The sequence below is a fragment of the Neopsephotus bourkii genome, unplaced genomic scaffold (genome assembly GCF_033783945.1).
Source record: "Neopsephotus bourkii isolate Nb327-2 ecotype Australia unplaced genomic scaffold, CSIRO-AGI_Nbou_v1 NB_1810, whole genome shotgun sequence".
NCBI lineage: Eukaryota > Metazoa > Chordata > Aves > Psittaciformes > Psittacidae > Neopsephotus > Neopsephotus bourkii.
This window is the reverse complement of record NW_026902283.1, coordinates 569635-591407: the sequence shown is the minus strand read 5'-3', so window position 1 is coordinate 591407 and position 21773 is coordinate 569635. Positions and strand designations below refer to the sequence as shown.

General features: G+C 36.6%; 1 protein-coding gene across 3 annotated transcripts in view; it reads left to right on the top strand.

Annotated features, from left to right (window-relative positions):
- Window positions 1-19178, top strand: part of ADAMTS6 (ADAM metallopeptidase with thrombospondin type 1 motif 6) — a 149332-nt gene extending 130154 nt beyond the window's left edge. For all 3 annotated transcript variants that reach the window (XM_061342659.1, XM_061342657.1, XM_061342658.1), the window contains exons 21-25: window positions 156-285; window positions 3766-3970; window positions 8103-8279; window positions 9523-9679; window positions 15735-19178. In XM_061342659.1, coding sequence (XP_061198643.1) covers window positions 156-285; window positions 3766-3970; window positions 8103-8279; window positions 9523-9679; window positions 15735-15844 — 779 coding nt within the window. In that variant the 3' untranslated portion in view covers window positions 15845-19178. The remainder of the gene's footprint in view (window positions 1-155; window positions 286-3765; window positions 3971-8102; window positions 8280-9522; window positions 9680-15734) is intronic.
- Window positions 19179-21773: the final 2595 nt, after the last annotated feature.

Genomic DNA, 21773 nt, shown 5'->3' with positions numbered 1-21773 from the left:
AGGCAATTCAAGCAATTGGAATTCACACGCCTACAGCATTCAGCCACTTGAAGTGGGATAGTAGGGTTAATATTCAATAGGTAAAATCCACTTTTGAGTTTACACAAGTAGAAGAGCAAGAATGATTAATTCAAGGTGTTTCATTTCATCCCAAGGTGTGCAGAAACAAGAGGTAGTGTGTAAAAGGCTGGATGACAACTCCATTGTACAAAACAATTACTGCGACCCTGACAGTAAGCCTCCAGAAAACCAAAGAGCCTGCAACACTGAGCCTTGCCCACCCGAGTAAGTCTTAATCATTAAGATGGATGTGTTTTGCATAGACAAAAAAATCTTTGTAATCTATAATAAATCCTGTTGACCAAATGTATATAACATTTTAACCGACTATTAGTGTCCTGTGGTATCAGACAGGGTATTTGGTTTGGGGTTTCAGTTATGGTTTCTTATTTCTCTGAAATCAGTTGTGGAAGATAAATACTTTGACCTAGAGGAGGTCTGATTCGACTGAGGAGCACTGGTTTTTAAACTACACAAAGCAGCTCAGATATTGTAAGTAAAAACATACTAGCAAAGCAGCTTTTTAGAGTCTGAGTGTCAGATGAGGTAAATACTGCTCAGAGTAGAACTGGAGACCATTCTTAAGGCAACAGCGACTGAAGAATGTCATGCATGACATAAATGTTATCCAATGCCATAAATATTTACATGCATGTACTAAATGATTGCCATATTTTAAAGTGTATTACGTTAAAATTTTCACATGAGAAATGGTAAACATGGAAACTGCTTCGTAGACCAAGCCATTTACTGATAATAGTTTTGTCAGACAACTTCATCTCCAGGATACTTAGTGTTGTACGGTAATGCTGTGTGCCTTTAGGATTAGATGCCTACTTCGTTAGGTCTATTTAGTTTTATTTTTAAAGATAGCTGTATCCTATATATTGAAAAGTTAATTAAAACCACAGCAGCTCATTTGTACAAAAAATGAGATTTGGCAAGGACCTATAGCATAACTTAATCTTACTACAAAAGCTGTTTAGAAACAGTTGTGAAGTTTTGCACTAGAAAATAATTTCAGCATGCTCACAACAGTCCTTACATTTTGAGATAAAATGTTTATTGATTCACAAGCTCTAGTTAGTTTAACTTTGTTGTTAACCTGTAGCTATATTCAAATTGGGCATAAAAATCATAAATGCTGATTAAATGCACAACAGAGAAATACTGAAGTCTCTTCAATGTCTCTTAGAAATTGTAAAATTGTAGCTTGAGGGACACCGGCAGAAATGAGACAAGATTATAATGCATTAAAATCCCAACAGATCTTCATGAAGCCAGTTTCTTCCTAGAGTATCAACTGCTTCCCTGGTTGCAGAATGGCAGAGCAATATCTTCTATACTTACTCCCCTGTGTCATGTACCATACTCATTTGACATAAAGAGAAATGAAGCCATTACACTCTTCATACCTTAAGTATGTTTGAATGAATGTGCTGTCTCACATACAGGTCTAAACTTAGTCTAAGTCGTCGTCCCCCCAGTCTGTCTGTAAATACATGTTTACCTTGCAAGGGTATGCACTTGGATTCTGTTTGGATAACACTGTTTAGTATGGCTATAAATGCACTAACTAAACTCTTCACCATTACTTGAGAGCAGAACTTGGGTAGTGCTCATGTTTGGTCTGTTTGTTTTTACCATGCACATCCCTATCCTTTTCCTTCTGCAGCTTAACTATCAACAAATTAGCACTCTAATAAGTAGCATTAACATCGTTATTCCAAACGAGTTAATTTTTCTTTTTTGCACTGACATTATTTAACAAAAACAAAACAACAAACCCTAATAACAAAAAATAAACTCCAAAACACAGAGTGGTGGGATCCAGCCTGCAAAGAAGGACACTTCTGGATTCTCCATCCAGTACTCAGCAGAGACATTGATGAACATGGTGTAATTCAAGTCATCAAGATAGAGAAAGTGGATAGTGTGTATTAATCAGCATCTGCTTGAGTATGTCAGAGCAGTTCAGTCCACATCTGTCTCCATTCTGGTGTTCCCCACAAGGTGAATACAGGTGCCAAACGCCTAAGGAATGGTTCTTGATTCCTGATCCTGTAAGTAGTCTAGAAGAAATCTGTTCAAATAAGAGATAGTTACTCAGAGAAGTTTGACCCCTTTGGCTGGAATATTTATCACACAGTAAGATTTACTCTTTACACAGAGTAGCCAAGTATTTCCCTTTTTAATTAACACAATTCTACTTTCCTTCTGGTATGTACATACAAAAAGTTATGAAAATGTCTCTCTTTGTAACTTACACTTGATGTTACCTTACACTTACTTGATGTCCCTGAGCCGCAGCAAAGCCTATATTTGTTCACAATATTCTGTTTGTTATTACAAACTCTCAAAGTTCCAGGTTTTATGAACTGATACAGGTAACTCACAGTTCTCATAGTACTGTCTTGTTATACAGTATAAACATAAAAGGTACCTGAGAATATACATGGGCAAATCATAATACCAACTAAAAAGTAACACTTCAGCTTCCCCAAAGCTCTGAAGAGCTTCTGATTCCCCCTACTGTGGTAAAACATGTGTTTGGTGTCAAAGAATTGTGAATGAATGCTCTTTTGCTGGGAAATTAATGACAATATGGCATATTTGTTTGCATCTCTGCATTGATCTAGTTTGTCTTTAACATACATGACACATTCTGTAACAAAACAAGATAGCAGCACATTTGGGTTTTGTGACACAGCTTTCAGAAAATGACAAATCTTATGGGGCAGCTCCAACCGTAGCTCCAGGAACATCCACAGTGACTGACATGCCTGGCATTTTTGGCATCTTGGCAACATGTGATAGGATACTAGAATTCACCTTCATCCTTTGCAAACGTAATTCAGGCAAATGTATCTAATCATAGAATAGTTAGGGTTGGAAAGGACCTTAGGATCATCTAGGTCCAACCCCCCTGCCATGGGCAGGGACACCTCAAACTAAATGATGCCACCGAAGGCCTCGTCCACCCTGGCCTTGAACACTGCCAGGGATGAAGCATTCACAACCTCCCTGGGCAATCCATTCCGGTGCCTCATCACCCTAGCAGGAAAGAATTTCCTCCTTATATCCAATCTAAACCTCCCCTGTTTAAGTTTTAACCTGTAAATCAACATAGGAAATTCTGAAGACCAAATGTGCTCAACAACATGATGAAGTATTTCTAGCTGCATTAACCATTCATCAGTAGAAAAGAAAAATAAATAAAATAATTACAGACAGGTTAACAGCTGCTGTAATCTCTATGGCAACACAAAGCTATCTAAATAAAAAGTACAACTCCTGACTTCTACCAGGGAGGCAACCATCTTGGCTTTTAGCTTGTGCTGTAACCTACAGTAATGGTTCCCAGATATTTCCAGTTACAAACCCTTTCCAGAGAAATAACTTCAGGCAACTCCAGTACAAATCTGCTTAAATAGTTGCAGTTTTGTCAGCCTCAGCACTCCTTTCTAACTACTATAGCCTAGGCTGGAAATTGCTGCTCTAGAAAAATACAACATAGTATTATTATTGGAATATTTGGTTGCAGTAAAAAGACTCTTGACTTTCTACTTTATTTCACTATGAATGCATGTGTTGTTAACAGTGATGTAGATTTAGTAATTTAGACTATTTGGATTCTGGGTTTGTGCAATTACCTACTCTGTTTCTGAAATGCATTAACTGAATCTCCTAACTTTTTCTATCCAGATGGTTTATAGGGGATTGGTCAGAATGCAGTAAGACCTGTGATGGAGGAATGCGTTCACGAACAGTTCTCTGTATCAGAAAGATTGGACCTTCTGAGGAGGAGACACTGGACAATACCAACTGTTTAACACACCGGCCTATTGAAAAAGAGCCCTGTAATAACCAGTCCTGTCCCCCACAGTGGGTTGCTTTGGACTGGTCAGAAGTAAGGACATTTTGCTGTTTCAGCTCATCGGTAATAGCGGAGACAAGAGCTCTGGCCACTGAACATTAGTACATTTTCTGGCACTTTGTGCCAAGTAAAGGAGTAATAAGGAATTCAAAACCGCATAGATTTAGTATTTGAGCATTTTCTTTTTTTTTTAATTCTATATTGTCAGTTCTTTTGTTGTTCTACATGCAGAACAGTATTTTTTACCCCACTGTTAGTTAGCATTTCACACAAGAAGTAGGGCACCAAAATCAAGGCAGAAAAGACATTAAATTGTCCTTGTCCCTACCTGAAAAAGTACACTGTATTCCATCCCTTTCAAAATGAGTCTGACTTAGGATAGAAAGGAGTGAGAAGGAAAGAATGGATGAGTGGGAGGGGATGTTCAGTTGAAGACTCTTACCATACTACTTCTGTAGCATTGATAGTTCGTAAGTACTTTGCATCCATTATCACAGTACTTTATTTCTTTATTTTTATTGGAATATCTAGGCATCATCTCAGTACTAACAAATAGTATCCATATGGCAAGTTACAGAGCCATAGAAGTATGCTGTCTATATACTATTGCCCTTTAGCTACCACCTCAAGACTAATTGCTCACTAATACATCATCAAAGCTGTCGGCACTGCCACCCTCATTAAGAAGCTTGAACAATTTCTTAAGGCCTTCATATCAGCCTTTTGTACAGCAGGAATTGTAATTTGAGTAAAATCATTCTAATCTAAAGATTCAGCCTTGACTAAGCCTCTGCTTGTCATGGTATTTAATCAGGATTGTGGAAAAGCAACAGCTTTGTTCTGGAATGAATTTTGCCAGGTGTAGCTTGGAAACTGACTTGACTGATGAGATACAGTTTTAATATAATGAGAAAAATAGCTTTTTTTTTTTTTCTGTTCAGAACTTCCAGAAATATAATGTATTTAAATCCCTATAATAATATACATATAAACATTTTAATATATATTTTTATATAGATATGCATTTTTTATTTTTTAATAGAAATATGAATATGCATTTTTTTTTTAATAGAAGCATGAAAATGAAAACAAGAATGAACTCAAAAAGTGGAGAGTTGAATGCTGCTTCCACTGAAACCAGTGGCAAATCTTGTTACTCTCCTCCTGAATGCAAATACTAAAGTTTTCTTTTCATAGTCAAAACATGCAATATGTGATACAAATTAGTTATACAAATCTTTTCTATGCTAATATACTTGTTGAACACACATTTTTTTTAGTCCTCAGTGATAATTAACAAGAAATTGTGTCGTTTTGGTAAGAATAAAAAAAAAGAAATTCGTAAACATTAAATAAAATCCTCAGAATAGTGTAAAATTGCTTTTATAAAATTGCCATTGAAACTAAAAATAGTAATTAAAACTAACAGTATAATGTAGTCATGCTCAGGTTAAATCAGTTTTGCCATAAAATTACGCACTCCTAGCAGTAGTTGAGCTTTGAATTATTTTGCCCACTCTAAATTACTTTTTTTATACTTATCCAGATAATATACTAAACCAGCAAAAAACCCCTAAGCATTTCTTGAGAAGAGCGTTATCAGACAGGCATATTTACTTTGCATTCATATTACCATTAGTCATGACTTCCACTGAGTCAAAAATTCTAGAATCACTTAATAATGGAAGACACCTTTTCCTGGTTTTGTTTGGGTATTTTGTCTTGAAATTGCTTTGGAGACAGATTTTTTTGTTAAATTCTACTGATGCTTTTTGGTTTGGGTGATTCAGTATTATTGTAGGCAAACTATTTCCTTACACTGCTTTCATTTCTGGGGACCAGTGCAGTTCATCTTACTTGATGGAATTTTGAATGTGACTCAAAAGACAGTGGTTTTTATTTTTTAAGTGGTGTTGTTTTCTTCCACAGAACTGGTAGCAGAAAGAATATTTTTCTCCGGTGGCAGCTTAGGTAAAAAAACATGTCTTCAAGGAGAACTAGAAAATGGAATTACCTAAACTCAAATTTGATGCTCAAACTTTTGCTTATTTGCTAATGCAATCTAGAGGTTATGAAAGAGCGTGGATACATTGGGTTTTGACATTTTTTACAAGATCCTTTCAGCTTTGTCTCTTTTCTGTTTGTTTTTGACAGAATGCTCAGTCACTGAGAAGAAGAGATTGAGTGCAAGTGATTTTTAAGCACTCAGCTAGGAAGGGGCTCTTGCTTCTAGTTCCTGCTTAAAAGTCATACATTTCATGTGAAATATTTGTGGGAGAAAATACACGCAACATTCCATGGAATTTGGATCATAACTGACAAGCATGATCGTGATGATAAAGATCTCACATATTCATTCTCATTCTTTTTTGATCTCCATTTAGCATTAATACTCTTTTTGAAGTTTAGCCAGAGAGACAGAGATCTTTCTTCTCTTACTTCTCTCCTCCTGGTTTTCTAGTAGGCAGGTACTTAGGATGCACAGGATTTGGGGTTAAAGCCCCTTCAGTATGAGGATGATTGAACCTAGCTATTATGTATTAGAATTCTGAACACAGAACTACTGTAGATAAGTAGGCAGTACCTTGATAGGAAAGGATAGAATAGGTTAGGAAAAGAAAGGTTAAATTTTTAAACCAGGCATTGATTATATATGCCTGTTTTGCAGTTCTGAAGTCCAGAAATGGAGGACTCATCTCTTTGCAGTCCGGTTTAAAATCATAAATCTAAACTACTTCATTCTGTATTGACTGGTTTAGGTGGCTCTCACTGAGAGATTTTTCTCAAAGGTCATGTTTGAAAAGTCAAGTGTCAAAGGTCATATACATATATACATATGCACACACCTTTATGTATGTATGTGTGTATGGGGAATATTGATACATAGCACTGTGGAACTGCTTTAAAATTTCTTTAAGCTAGGAAGAGATGATTTTGAATTAGGCATATGACAGTAGTTTGGATTACTGAAGTCTTTTTTTTTTTTTTTAAATGAATCCTAGGGGCTTTTATTTTTCTCCCTATTTATATGCTGACCTATCTTGGATATACAGAAAGCCTTTGGTATGTGATCACATATTGCTTCAGTTCCACATAGTATTATTTCCCAGAAAATGTTTCATCTTTACAGCTGCTTTCATATGAAAGGGGGTTCCACTGTTGACAGGTTTAGTGTAATTTGTATGTAAGGTTTATGCTATCAGAAACTGATTGTAATGCAAATACTGCAGATATACTTCCGGGATAAAAGTTAATATGCAACTGTTAAATTCTAAAACTGTACTTGCAAAATCTGGTCAGCTGTTAGAGGGACTCATTTGAAGAAGGTCTTGAGTTTTAATTTTGTTAGCGCTTGTCTCTTCCCCATTCTGCAGTTACACTAATGTAAATGACGGTTAATTGTCACTAGCAAAAAGGAAGGAGAAAAGAAGGGAAACCAATGCAAAGAAAGAGAAGGAAAGTAGAGGTCATTGGACCGGCTTCTTTTCAAATTACTGTTTTATTAGCTACTTGCTGTTAAAATGAGCAGAGGGGTGATAAAAAGAGGAAAAAGAAGAACTGTGTGAAAACAAAATTTATATTTAAATGAGAAACAAGAGAAAAGCATTCATTGTTGGAGAAAGGGTACACAGTATTTCTATCTGAATAGTCTGGTTTCTATGGAGTCCAGTAAAGCATTTATCTTCCACTTGTTGGTTCAGGAAAAATGTGCTTATTGTAGCTCAGCAGTCTGTATGTGAAGTGGAGAAAGACTGTACTAAGGTCATATTAAGAACAGGGAGTTCTACTTCTCATCTCTGAAATACCCACTCAAGTTTGTTTCACGGTAGTGTACATGTGGCAGACCATTCTGCTTTTCAGCAAAGGGCTTTTCTTAAACCTAACCTAAAAGCTGTTATATATAAAAGTAAATAGTAACACCATGTCCTAAATATAAGCAGCAAATCTACTTTTATTAAATTAAAACTTATAAAAACTTGATAAAGCAATCATCAGTCAGCTTGGTTTTGTTTCTAAGCATTTAAAAAATGATCATTTTCATCTTGGTAAAATTGTATGGTAATAAGACCATAAATATATTCTCCTGAATTCCATAATAACATTTCTGACACATTTTACTGGCTTTGTACTGAGGTTTTCATTATTTACATCGATACTTTTTCAGTGCACACCAAAGTGTGGCCCGGGATTCAGACACCGAATTGTTCTGTGCAAAAGCAGCGATCTTCTGAAAACTTTTCCAGCCGCACAGTGCCAAGAAGAAAGCAAGCCACCAGTCCGCATACGCTGTAGTTTAGGCCGATGTCCTCCTCCTCGCTGGGTTACAGGAGACTGGGGACAGGTGAGATAGCTCATACAGGTATTTATTGCTGTTATTCTCTTACACCTCAGAAGGACATGGATAAAGATAAGGATATCCTTCTAAGAATAAGACGTGGCTGGAAATAGGTAAGAGAGGGTTCCCATGACTGAAACAAAAGCTTCTTCCCTATTTGTCTCAGGTTGAAATGTAATTCTGAATCATAGTGTCTGCTGCGCTAGAAAGGGTTTGCTGACAGCAGTCTAGTTCCTATGGAAGGAGTTTCTGTATGCATTTTGGAAAAAAGGATCCTGTTACAGGTTTTCTGGAAGGGGATTTTGGGATACAACATTACAAGGTTTAGTATTTTTAAAACATGTTTAAATTCCTTGAGAAACATAATGGAGCTACAAAGCCAATTCTTATTTTAGTAACATTTTTATATATAGATGCCAACACTCCTTTGAGATTTATATAAATTTACGTAAAATACACTGAATTACCAGACAGGGCTAGGTAAACTGTTACAGGGCAGGCTGAATAGTGCTGCCATTATGCAGTGTTTTAAATATGATATACTGAGTTTTCTTCTTTCTTTATATTCTGGATCTCATTTAAGATCAACAGCCTGTTTTTTAAATAATAAATGGATGTTTCCGTTTTTAAGTTTGCAGAGTAATTTGCCACTCATGAAAATAAACCACTTTAGTTTAACTAACCAGGGAACAATCATTTGTGGTATTACAGCCTAATCTTTTCTTTGATGGAAGTTGTTCAGATGCACATTTATCTTATATTGATGTTGAACTAAAATCACTGTTTATTTTTTGAAATTAAAAATGTTTTGAAGCAGTGAAGTTGGGGATTTTTTTTTTTAAAGATTGTTTCTTTTTTCCTTAAAAAAGGTACTCTAGCAGATTCAAATTCTCTAGAATCCGAGAGATTAATACAGTTTTTTATTCTGTATTTCTAAAGTCATTATTTCTGTCTTGAAAAACAAGAATTTACACTCAGACATGGTACATGAAATAGTGTAAATTATATTCTTATACCCCCAATCTGAACTGTTCAGGGAGCCAGCATTACATTGTGGTTTGTTTTCTTTGAAAGATAAGTGCTAAACTGTTTTATAAAAATATTTTCTCTATCAACCAGTTATCTTCAGATGCCTGTTGTCCTTAAAATTTGTTCATGTATATTGTTCCTGACTGCTTTCCTGTTACCTTGTTTTATATTTAAAAATTGGATCCAGGTTTTTTTTACCTTCTATCTTCCTTATTTCTAGTGTTCTGCACAGTGTGGTCTTGGACAACAGATGAGAACAGTACAGTGCCTCTCATACACCGGACAAGCATCCAGTGAGTGTTCAGAAACACTTAGACCTCCATCCATGCAGCAGTGTGAAAGTAAATGTGACAGTGCTCCCATTTCCAACACAGAAGGTAAGTTTGCCATCTTAAAGTGATATGGCCAGTATTAGTACATTAATTTATTGGTAAAAGTCTACATGACATCATCTCTGAGACTGTCAATTTTTTTACAATTATTTTCTAATTAATCATTGTAGTTCAAAGGTGAAGTCAATAAAAACCTAAATACAGGTTCTTTGTTTAGAAAACCACCCTTAAAAATATATAGCCTAGGTCATGGACAAAATACTATTATTTTGTGTCATTATTCTCCAGTCTCTTTATTGGTTCAATAGAAAAGTCAATTATAGTAGGGGCAGCATGATATAATTCTTATCCACTGCGCTTCTACCATTTCCGTCAGTGGTTAACATAAGAATGTAGTGGCAAAAATAATCAATTACAAGTTCGTTGAAAGCCTGGGACCACAGACTTCATGCCACACAGTTCTACAATCCTGTTTTTGTTAATCTACTTCGATTTATTCAGCAGCTTCTTCTACTTAACTTTTAATTTCTTGGATTTATAATGCCCATTTGAAATAAAATTTTTACATAATAGTCTAATCAATTAGACTATTACTTAGCTTAATCATAACATATTTTTGCTAGAGGATGTATTGTCAGAAGATGTATGTAATGTCAATATAAGCTTACTAATGTTTGTTAAATGCTCCATATAATAAATTGTCGAAGCCAACCTATTAGGAAATGCTGTCTTCAAAGTAGAATTGGAGTGGCATGCAGTAAAACCAAAAAAGTTTCCTCGCTGATTGTGAAAATTTAGAATAGTTTCTCACAGATGGGTACATTTGATTTTGTGTGGAGGGGAAAAGAAAGAAAAAATTACCAAACACGCATGTCCAAAACCCAAAAAAGGTTGCACAGCAGTTCTTTTGGAATAATTATTTTCTGAATTGTCTGTACTTGACCGCAAGGTCACTAACAGTGCACGTTTTAACATAACAAATATCTGCACAGTATATAATGGAGTGTCTTTTACAGAGGTGCCCCAACTACCCTGGAGTTCAGTAACCTGTTTATAGTGAACAAATACTCTGATTTTAAATAAAAAATAAAAAAAATAAGAAAAAGAAGGCTAATTTGTGCTACAGTCTACCTGGATTTGGTGTTCCTTCAGTATCTACTGTATCCATTCAGGTCCACACCAGAGATTCAGAGTTGTCATACAACTGTCAAATAGAGAGGTCTGTGATAAAATGGGAGCATACTAAAATCATCCCAGAAGTACACTAATGATTCAGTGTACGAGCACCATAATTTATGGCTTGGAAATTTTAATTTTAAATAGAGGCTTATAATCCCATGTTGTCATTTGAAAAACATCTTCATAATAGAATTTTCCTTGGTTATTATTGGTTATTTTAATTCTTATTTTTTATGTTTAGTGCTCTCAAGTATCTTTACGTGAAGATTATGAATCTAGCAAACATTCTGTCCTTTAAAGCTTAAAGGCTAAATGGTATTTTATTTGCAAACACAGATGTTGACTTTTCCAAAAGTAAGGATCTTAATAAAGTACTTAGAAGTAGGCATGATTTAGTCCCAGTTTCCACTTCGTTTCAAGATGACGTGGTCGCGTTGGCTTTTTGTATTCACATTACGTTAGTAATTCTTAAATATTATCAGAAAAATAAGCTAATCCCCTAAAAATGAATACAATCAGGGAGTTTCTGTGTCATCTATGTACACTTGGTGGCCATGGACTTCCTTATGGTGTAACCATGCAGAGTAGTTATGAAAAGTAATCCGTTCAGTAATGGTGTTTTTCAGGGACCTGTACCTTCACTGGAAAATTTTTGGGATCCACAAATAGAAAATGTTGAAAATCACTTCATGGTATTCCAGGTGGATGCAGCTCTTTGGCCTGCACTCGAAGTGGGTTAAGCTGAGCCAGCGCCTTACTGACAGCTGTGCAGCCTCCTCAGTGTGGTTAGAAAGAATTAAGGAGAAAAAGAGCACAATCTCTTCCAATAGAAACAGTTCCCAATGTGTTGCCGCTTAGTGTCCCATTTTTGCCTGTGTCCCACATAGAAGGTATTTACTGGAAACCTGTAATTATTTGTAAGTGATTAAGTGACTCAGCTCAAAAGTAAACAGAATCTCAAAGTTCATTTAATAATTTAAAATACCTACATCCTTTCAGAAGTATCTTGCTGCAGTCCATAAAATACTGTTCCAAAATTAGACAAAAATATTTACTTCAGGGTATTTTGTCAATACTTCTGCAGGTATTTCTGAAATAAATACTCTAATTTATACGTATTTCAGAGCTGCTATTAAATACTAAATACAAGAAGCTCAGACGGATGATTTGCAGAATAATGTGTATATATTGCACATTTTCTGCCTTAAAATCTTCATTAGATGCAAGAGGAGCTGGCATCCCATGTGTTAGTGAAGTGTTGGCTTTTAAACAGAGGCCTGTCTTTTTAAGCATACCATAGATGATAAAAAGCTTGTCAGATTTCAAGAACTAACTAATCCTAAAAGAACACAACTATTTTTGGAAAGGTAATACTTTCTGAGGAAGAAATACTTGTGTTCTGGTATTTCCTTGTGAATGTGTTTGTGAGAGGGGCATATTGTGCCTGTATGCTTGCTTCTGTCTCTTTCCAGGTGCAGTGGGATGTGAAGTGTGTTATCAGTATTTGGGTTTAAGTGAATGAATGAGATTTCTCAGAGAGAGGGTCCTACACCTTAGGAGTGCATGTGTGTAGCAGAGCATGCCTGCTCTCATGTGGAGACTTTGCCCACATGATGCCTGCTCACACTTCCTTGTGCCTTGGGCCCCACTGTGGGGCAAAAGCATCATCAGCAACAGTGAGTCTAGCTGAGGGGTGTCCTCTCCTATTTCAAACCCCAGCAAACCTCCAAATTGCCTTCATGTGTCCAGCTCCAGTGCTAGCAACCTATCAGCAACCCTTTCAAGAACTTCTACACAATGATCATGTTGCTGAGGTATGGAAGCACTTTCCAGGGATCAGTACAGGTTTTTTACGTAAAGAGTTAAAATTTGGGGGATACAGAAATAATAAATGAAAGTTCTGATGTATCTTCTCACATTTTACATCTACTTTAGGTCTTTGTTTTCTTCAAACTTTTCATTGGTGATTAAGAATATTGCAAATGGGGTTTTGATGGGCTGCCTCTGATGAGGATAACATTGCATTTGCTGGAAGTGAAGTACTATAAGCAAGCATGTACCACATGGTTTCAAATGTATTCAGAATTATTTTATTCTCTTAAGTATATATATGTCTGCTGAATATAGACTGCTAAAGGCCATCTGAAATTTCACCTGAAAAACTATTCTATTTTATGTCATTTTCTTTTCCTTGTGTTTTGTGAGATATTTCTTCACAGTATCTTCAGTTGAAGGTACAGTGACGTTCTGTGATTTTATTACTGTAACGTGATAATATCATAATATTGTCTGATAACAATTGTCTAATATAATAATATTGTCTAAGCCACAAAGTTCAGGAAGGGAGAGTTTGATACATGTAGCTTACTGAAACTTATTAACAGTAGTTACTAGAAACAAAAAAGGCTCTGCTAAACCTCTTCCATTCAGCCACAGTCCTGCAAAGAACAGGTTACTTCATCAGCCACCATATCTGTTTCAAAACTGATTTTTAAAACAGAAGTTGTGGGCAACTTCCAGAATATTGTTTCACTGCTGTCCAAATGGCATTGCCTGAACAGGGTCCAGTTTTAGTCAAGAGGAAGAGCAATGTAAAGAAATATGAAATACAGTAATTTCAAATCCTTAAGCAAAAATGCAATTAATGGCTTTTACCTATATTTAACCGAATGCAGTGTATGTGAGGGTTATTTTGGGGGTTGAGTAAACTTTTTGCTTCTACTCAAGATCAAGAGAACCTCCTTATTCCTCACTTCATTTATAATTCACCATCTGTCTCTCCTGTATTCCCAGTCTTCACAAACACGAAGACCAGAAATACATCTGAAAGGTATTTGACCTCTTTTGGGAAGAGTTTCTGAAGTTCAGTAAGGCACAGCGACCATGTGTGGTTGCTGATAGAGAAACATGTCTGTTTAAACCAGCTGCCCCCAATGCTTTTTCTCCTGGTATCCAACTTTATTTCAACTTGAGAATTAAAAATTTAGAAAAGTAGTACAGAAAACATTGGGTAGATGGAATAAAAAATTACAATGAAAGCACTATATCCATGTTAATGAAAGTTTTATTAATTTTGTTATCCCTACTCATCTAGCTAAAACCATGCATACTGCAATTATCAGAGATCCTGTTCAGTACAGGCCCTGAAGTTCAGCCTTGCTAATGTATTCCTAGCTTCGGATACTAAAAATTCTCATCTGCACTTAACTTGCTACTACATTATGCTTGCAGTGTGACTGCACTGTCCATAATTACCTGTTCCTGATCAAAAATAATGTACTAGGTGATTGTATGTAGAAGGAAGACAAATAGGAGTAGCTCATTGATCATACATGCTGCTTATGTTCTTTTCACTATTATTTTTTATTTTCTTACCTGTTTGGTGTGTCTGTTGTCTCTTTCATATTTGGCTTGCAGACATCTGAGAGTGGAAGACTTGTTCTGTCAGGCCTTGGAGCAGCAGCATCCTGGCCTTGTCTCCACTTACAGATACCAAATCAATACCAAAAAAAAAGGATAGTAGTCAAAGTACTGCTAGTTCATCTCCTTTTCATTCACTTTTTCTTTTTAGCTGTTGTAATTTGAGAAAGATTATAGGAGGAAGACAGTATCAAATCACAGAATTGTAGAATCATAGAATGGTTAGGGTTGGAAAGGACTTTAAGATCATCAAGTGCCAACTCCCCTGCCATGGGCAGCGACACCTCACACTAGATGCAACCTTAAAATACAACCTTAAAAGAGTAAAAACTTACAGCGTTATTGTGAGACTAATAATTTTCTGAGAAATTAAATGTAGTTTCATTCTTCTCATCACTTAATTTTTGTATTTCAATCTTGTGTGGTTTATTTTTTCTGTGTATACATCTCTTCCATCTTCCTACACATGAATCAAAGGTCCTTGCTAAAGTCCTGTTTTAATATCAGTCTGGAAGGAACTGTGCAAATGCTTTTAACTACAAATCCGCTATCAGGCATATATCACAATATTCACTCCAATGCAAAGGAAATCTGTAGCAGCAACATCTGAGATCTAAAACCTGAATGTGCCTGTGTGTTCTCAGATACAGCTGTATCAGAATAAGAACTGGGCATGGACCAAACTATTCCATTCCCTATTACCACTTTTTTTCTACCACAGCATATTCTAGCAGTGCTCCTTTAGTGTACCTGCACAGTCACTTTAGAAGCAACCTGTGCGGGATGGAAGAGAAGAAATCTTTCTTCCATGTGGTAGAGCTCTTGTTCTCCCTTCCAGAGAGAGATACCTGCCAACAAGGACTGCTGAGACACAAAGCCCAGCATATAGGGAAAACTATGAAAGAAAGCTCTTACATGTCTGCTGCAGGCATAAAAATAGCTTTTCCTCCTGCAGAAAAGAAACTGTGGAACTAAGTGGATGTGTGGAACTAAGCCTATAATATGATCCACCATTCAGTCCAGTCAGTGACCTTGTTCTGCTGGTGCCTTTATTCATAACAGCCATTGTTTTCTAGATCCCTGTTAGTTGAAGTGCACATTATATTTCAAGGATTCTTACAAATACAGAGGCATGGTACCAAATAGCGTGAATCGTGTTAGATTTTGGATAACCTTTCATGGATGGATAAAATAACTCCTGAGAAAGAAGCTATAAAAGTATTGTGAGAAAAATGACTCACATTTCCTAACTGTATAGAGTGATCATTTATCCTAATAAATGATAACTCTTCCAAGACAAAGTGGGCACACTTCTAAATGTCTGGGAGAGAAGCCCTACAAATATTTTTATGACTTTTTAAATACATTGTATGCACTAGGCTGGACTAAAAAGAGTAGTTAGAAAGAGGGCAAGGTGATGAATAGAGAAGCATGTTAAATGTTGAATTTTCTTTGTACTATGATTTTCTGATTTTTTCTCTTCAATGCTCTTAATTATTAGAATGCAAAGATGTGAACAAAGTGGCATATTGCCCACTGGTGCTGAAGTTCAAGTTCTGCAGTCGAGCATACTTCAGACAGATGTGCTGCAAGACCTGCCAAGGACACTGACCCACAGAAAGCACAAGAATGTGCCTTGTTATTATCATTGTGGAAGAGTGTCCATCGAAGAGAGCCACACAGCGGAATGAGATTGATGTCCTTGCTAATGCATTACCCTGTGGAAAACGTAACCACTGGTCAGCCCCAGCTGACAGGATTTCAATATTATTTTAACTTCTGTGAAGTGGGATTTATTAATCCAAAGTGCTGGACACAGTATAAGGAGGGCATGCCAAATTGGAAAGATCCACACAACACATATAGAATAGCTTACAGTGGAACATTTGTGTTCCTTTGACTAAATCAAATAGTCTGTTTACCTCCTTGGACCATTAAATTAATTTTTATTATGGACTTAGCAATGACACTGAATCCATTTGTATTTAAAACTGTTTAAAATGTAGCTGTTATGACTTGGTCTACAATGGAAGTAAAGAAGAATCAAAAAAACCGTGAAGTCATAGCTTAAAAATGTTAACTATTTTATCTCACGACACAGCACCACAATTTAAATTATAAAATGAGCTTGGAAATGTTATTTAAGGAGCAGAAATTAAAAAAAAAATAAAAAAAAAGATACTTTTCCTTAATTCCACCTAATTCCCTTTGGAGTAATCCGTATTTCCTGAACACTGCTGTGAGCCATATATAAAGCTACACTAAACGGAACAACCATGAGGACTTAGTTTTAAGAGGTCCAATAGTTATTGCAGTGGTGCATGAAATACAAGTGTGCTATGAAATGCAATCTGTGTTGCAGGTTTATAGCCATCTTATGATTGTACAAGCGAGGCTGGGATTTCCACTGAAAGGGAGCGTATTTTAGTCTTATGGAAGAGGCAGACTCCCAACAGTGGTGAAGACTGTATGCCAGCTTCTTCACTACTACCGTACAGTTTACTTAGAACTTAGACTTGGACTCCAGCTCACTTCCGTTTACACCAGCCACAAAGAAGAAACAACTTTGTGAGCATCTAGATCTGGTTTACATGTTACTTTGGATTCTCCAAAACTAGGGAATTCCAGTGCAAAAGGTAAGCCTACTGTGTAACAGCAACAATCCTTTGCAAAGGTGGAAGTTAAAATGGACTCCGGATGTTCCCTTCTTTGATACCATAGCAGAAGGGCATTTGTTTATGAGAAAGAATATGTGAATGTGTAGTTCAGGAGACCATATCTGAGTGGGCAAGGATTACGACCAAAGAATTAAATGGCTCATGGAGGTATCTAGGTTCTGTTCAAATGAGAAGTCAAAAGTGTGCTTGAGCCAAGAGGCCTCTTGGACTATCAGGAGTAAAGCACACTGTAAAAAAGGGGATAGAATGAAGTCTAGCTACCTTCACCTAAATGGGCAGGTACATATTTAAAGCTGGACCATATTTAAAACTAGGGGCAGCTTCCAGCATGAGACTGGAACAAAGTCATGCCTCTAGGTTAGTAGTTAGATGCCTTAACTATGCTGCTGCCATACTCCATTTATTTCATATGACCATATTTTTAATATTCACCAAATACTTTCCATTTTCAAATGTGAAACCAAACTACTTAGGCAAGTCACATTCAAGAATCTACCATAAAAAAGTTAATTGTTGTGCTTCTCTTGCCCTTCACTTTTCAGTAACAGACTCAACAAGGAGATAAGGAAAATAGGTACTTGTTTATTTTAATATATTGTACTTGAACACATGCATTTTGCAACAGGTACTTGATGAATGTGCTTTTATGTCCAACTATGCCTCCTTTGTTGTACTGCAATTAAAATTAAGTGAACAATGTGTTACAAATTCTAGCTCAAATAGCACTTTCAAAAAAAAAAGCACCCACCTCTTTTCAGTGAAAAATAATTTCAAAATGCAATGGGTTTGAAGCGTACCAGTGTATTTTACCAATAACAAGCAAAATGTGTTGCACACTGTTTCCTAATGTGAATTAACGTGGAACAACAGATACTGTTAAGAGAACTCATACTATAAAACCCCCCAACATATTGACAATCTATCTGTGGGATTTTGTGCAGCCCACATATCATGACCATCAAATTCCTGTCATCTGCTACCTCTCGCAGTATTTCTACTTCCGTATGCCTGTGACCAGGGGAATTCATTTTCAGTTGGCTTCTGTGTATTCACATATGCTTCTCTGCTGCTCTTATCACGATGTAAACAATTCCTGTTAAAACTGACACCAGTAGATAAACCCCCCCAGTCTTTGGGAGTTGCACATAGGGATTAAGGGCAGTATGCAGTCCTTCTCAGTGAAGTGAATTGACTTGCTATGTCCTTTTAACAAAATACCTTGGTGCTACCATGCCCTGGCTAGGTCAAAAATATGATGAACGGGAAAGGGGTTGCTACATCATTCCCTAAGCAAGAGGCCTCTTTGTATCAGGGTCTAGTTTTCTCCAGGGCATGATTTTCTTTATCAGCTAGTGTGTCTTTTCATCTAATAAGAAAAAGGTTTTCTATGTATTCAAAGTAAACCTTTTTTTTACCTCACTTAGGACATTAAAATTGTAAGGAGTGTTTCCAAAGACACATTTTGCTCTCTTACTGGTGCTAGAACACTAGGGAGTCTGATGTTTACTCTACAACATAACAGCACTGAGGTTGGAATTTAAAGAACTCCCTAGAGCAACATTGAATTGTATTGTTAAAGGGAACAAAACGCAGAATGTATGTGGATTTACAAACTAAGCAACGCTTCAGACTAAGACCGGAAAATTAAACCTAATTCAAAGAAAAATAATTGGTTTTGACAGCACAGTTCACTGCTGCTGCAACACTGTAGCAATCTATGTAATCTAAGATAAATAATGTTATATTCCTAAATAGTGGCAAAAGGGCTATTTGTATAGGCTATGAATATAACAGGCCTAGAATCAAATAGAATATGACATGCAGAAATCAATCTGGTGCCATTAGTTCCACTGAGTAATACTATCAGCTGAAGAAGATCAAAACAAATAAAAATCTAGAGATTAACCCCTCAAGGTATATTCACCCAAAAATAGTCCATTTCATTAGGAACTTTGTAATGGAGTGAATGTCACATAGATATCCTTAATAATACAGACTGAAATTACCTTTGTATTATTGTGATTAGTTGCTTATTATTTTATACTCAGTATTAATGTGGTACACTGTTACTTTATTATATTTTTGCTTTTGTAAATTATATTCTAATTTATTGTCATGTTTGTTAACACTTGTTCTACATGCATTCTTCTGCTTGTAATGAAAACAAAAATATTGTAACACATGATGCAGTGAAATTCCACACCAGGCACAGATTTGTTTTTAACATAGATAATTTAGTAAAATAAAACTGCAGCTTTTAAGAATGATACCCATGGTATGATTGTTTATTCCCTGACTTACTGGAATTCTATATGCTTAACATTTGCTTCATCAGATACATCAAAATATATATGAGGGGTTTTTTTTCAAGTAACATCTATACATCCTGCTAGAATACTGTCTTGGTATCAGTGATGTTTCTCATATATAAGAAAAACAGTAAGGAAAAAAAAAGTCAAGAAGACGGTCATGTACATTATTAGATAATATCTTAGCCTAAGCAGTAACGTAGATCAAGAATGAAATTAATGACAGCAAAAATATCCTGTACTTCTTGGAATGATTTCATTAACAGCCAGTCAATAATAAAGATAAAACATCCTTCTTGCACTGAGCTCTTAAAGTTTTATCTGAAGTTTATCTGAAGCCATGAAGGTTTTATGTATAAAAAGGAAAATAATTTCAGAAGGTATGATGCTTATGTCACTGTTGGTAAGAGATAAAATCATAGCATTATAGAATCATAGAATGGTTAGGATTGGAAAGGACTGTAAAATCATCATATCCAGTTTCTCATTGACCAAAACCCCCAAGTCCTTCTCCACAGGGCTACTCTGAATCACTTCTTCAACCAACTTGTAGCTGTGCCTGGGATTGCCCAATCCAGGTGTAGGAACTTGCACTTCACATTGTTGAACTTCATGAAGCTGGTATTGGCCACATCTCAAGCATGTCAAGGTCCCTCTGGATGGCATCCCTTTCCTCTAGCGTATCATAGAATGGTTTTGGTTAGAAAGGACCTTAAGATCATCTAGTTCAAATACCCCTGCCATGGGCAGGACACCTCACACTAGACCAAGTTGCTCAAGGCCCTGTCCAGTCTGGCCTTGAACACCGCCAGGGATGGAGCATTTATCACTTCTTTGGGCAACCCGTTCCAGTGCCTCACCACCCTCACAGTAGAGAACTTCTTCCTTATATCTAACCTGAACTTCCTCTGGTTAGGTTTGAACCTGTTACCCATTGTCCTGTCACTACAGTCCCCAACAAAGAGTGCCTCTCCACCATCCTTACAGGCTCCCTTCAGAAACTGGAAGGCTGCTATGAGGTCTCCACGCAGCCTTCTCTTCTCCAGGCTGAACAGCCCCAACTTTCCCAGCCTATCTTCATCCGGGAGGTGCTCCAGTCCCCTGATCATCGTTGTGGCCCTCCTCTGGACTTGTTGCAACAGTTCCATGTCCTTTTTATGTTGAGGACACCAGAACTGCACACAATACCTCAAGTGGGTTCTTACTGAAGCAGAGTAGAGGAGCAGGATCACCTCCCTCGACCTGCTGGTCACACTCCTTTTGATACAGGCCATTATACAGTTGGCTTTCTGGGCTGCAAGCACACTTTCTATGCTGCAAGCCAAAGTGCTTCTTTTCTTACCTGGTATAATAAAAATATCTTGTATGGAAATCTCTGTTCAAGTCCTATGAATTTTTTCTTGCTTCTCAGTTAAAATCTCAGTTCTGATTTAGTAAAAATAATTATTCTATTATTGTGAGTAAAATGCAAAAGTACAGAGAACCCTAAATATTTTTAAATTGTTATTCTCTTTTATTCTATTTACAAATGATTCAAAAAGCAATTACCTGTTTTAAAGGTATGGGTGTTTCTGCCTGTGCTTTATCACAAGCTTTTATTACGCTACAGATCAGAAGATAAAGATGGAGCAGTCTTAGTAAATAATGCGTTCTATTAACAGTTTCTCTGTCATTTCAAAACTATGTTCCCTTTTCTCCCGTACACTCACGCTACAGGTTTTACCCAATAAGTTTCCCACTATTGTTCAGTTTTAAGTATTATTCTTCCCCCTGCAGCATTTGTGTTTTAGATTATGTTGATAAATCAGGTAAACTGAAACGGATGTTGTTGTGTTTCCCTCTATTTCCCTCCCCCTGCTACCTTAAACCTGATATTTCCTATGTTGACTATAGATTTCCTGGCACAGAAAATTTCCGTCAGCCTTCTTAAAATGCACTCTTCTTGCACCTGAACTTCCTTCTGGAGCCAACCCTGCTATTACAGCTCTCTGTTACACTTTTTCAGTTTATTTCTTCAGGAAATGGCCACAAAAATTTTAACCTGAGATACTTGGTTTTCCTTTCTCTATTTTGCCTTGCTATTCCCCATATTGCTCCTTCATCAGCAAACTCCCTGTTGTCTCTGAAATTATCTGATCTACAAGTAGCATTTTTAAATATATTCTGTAGAATGTTGAATAGGCTTTGGTTATTTTGCTGACTTTTTTATTATTGTTATTTATTATTACTAGGAACTAAGATCCAGGACTGTTCTGTGGAGGTTTACGGCATGAGTCCTGTGAGCCTCATCTGGAGTCAGTCAGTCATCAATCTAACAGTCTTAAGACCATTACTAAGCTGAGGCCATGACGAGACGTGACACCCTATCTGGCTGTCTTCCCTTCACCACAAGCAACAATTAGGTGGAAGGGATGGATCATTGCTTCTGTGTGGTCCCTCCAATCTTTCTCCTAGACAGAATGGTGTAAGAGCATTTGCATGCAGTAACCAGGATGGAATCCCAAATAGATTTATAAGGGCTCAGTCAGCCACAGAACAAGGTTTACTACAGCA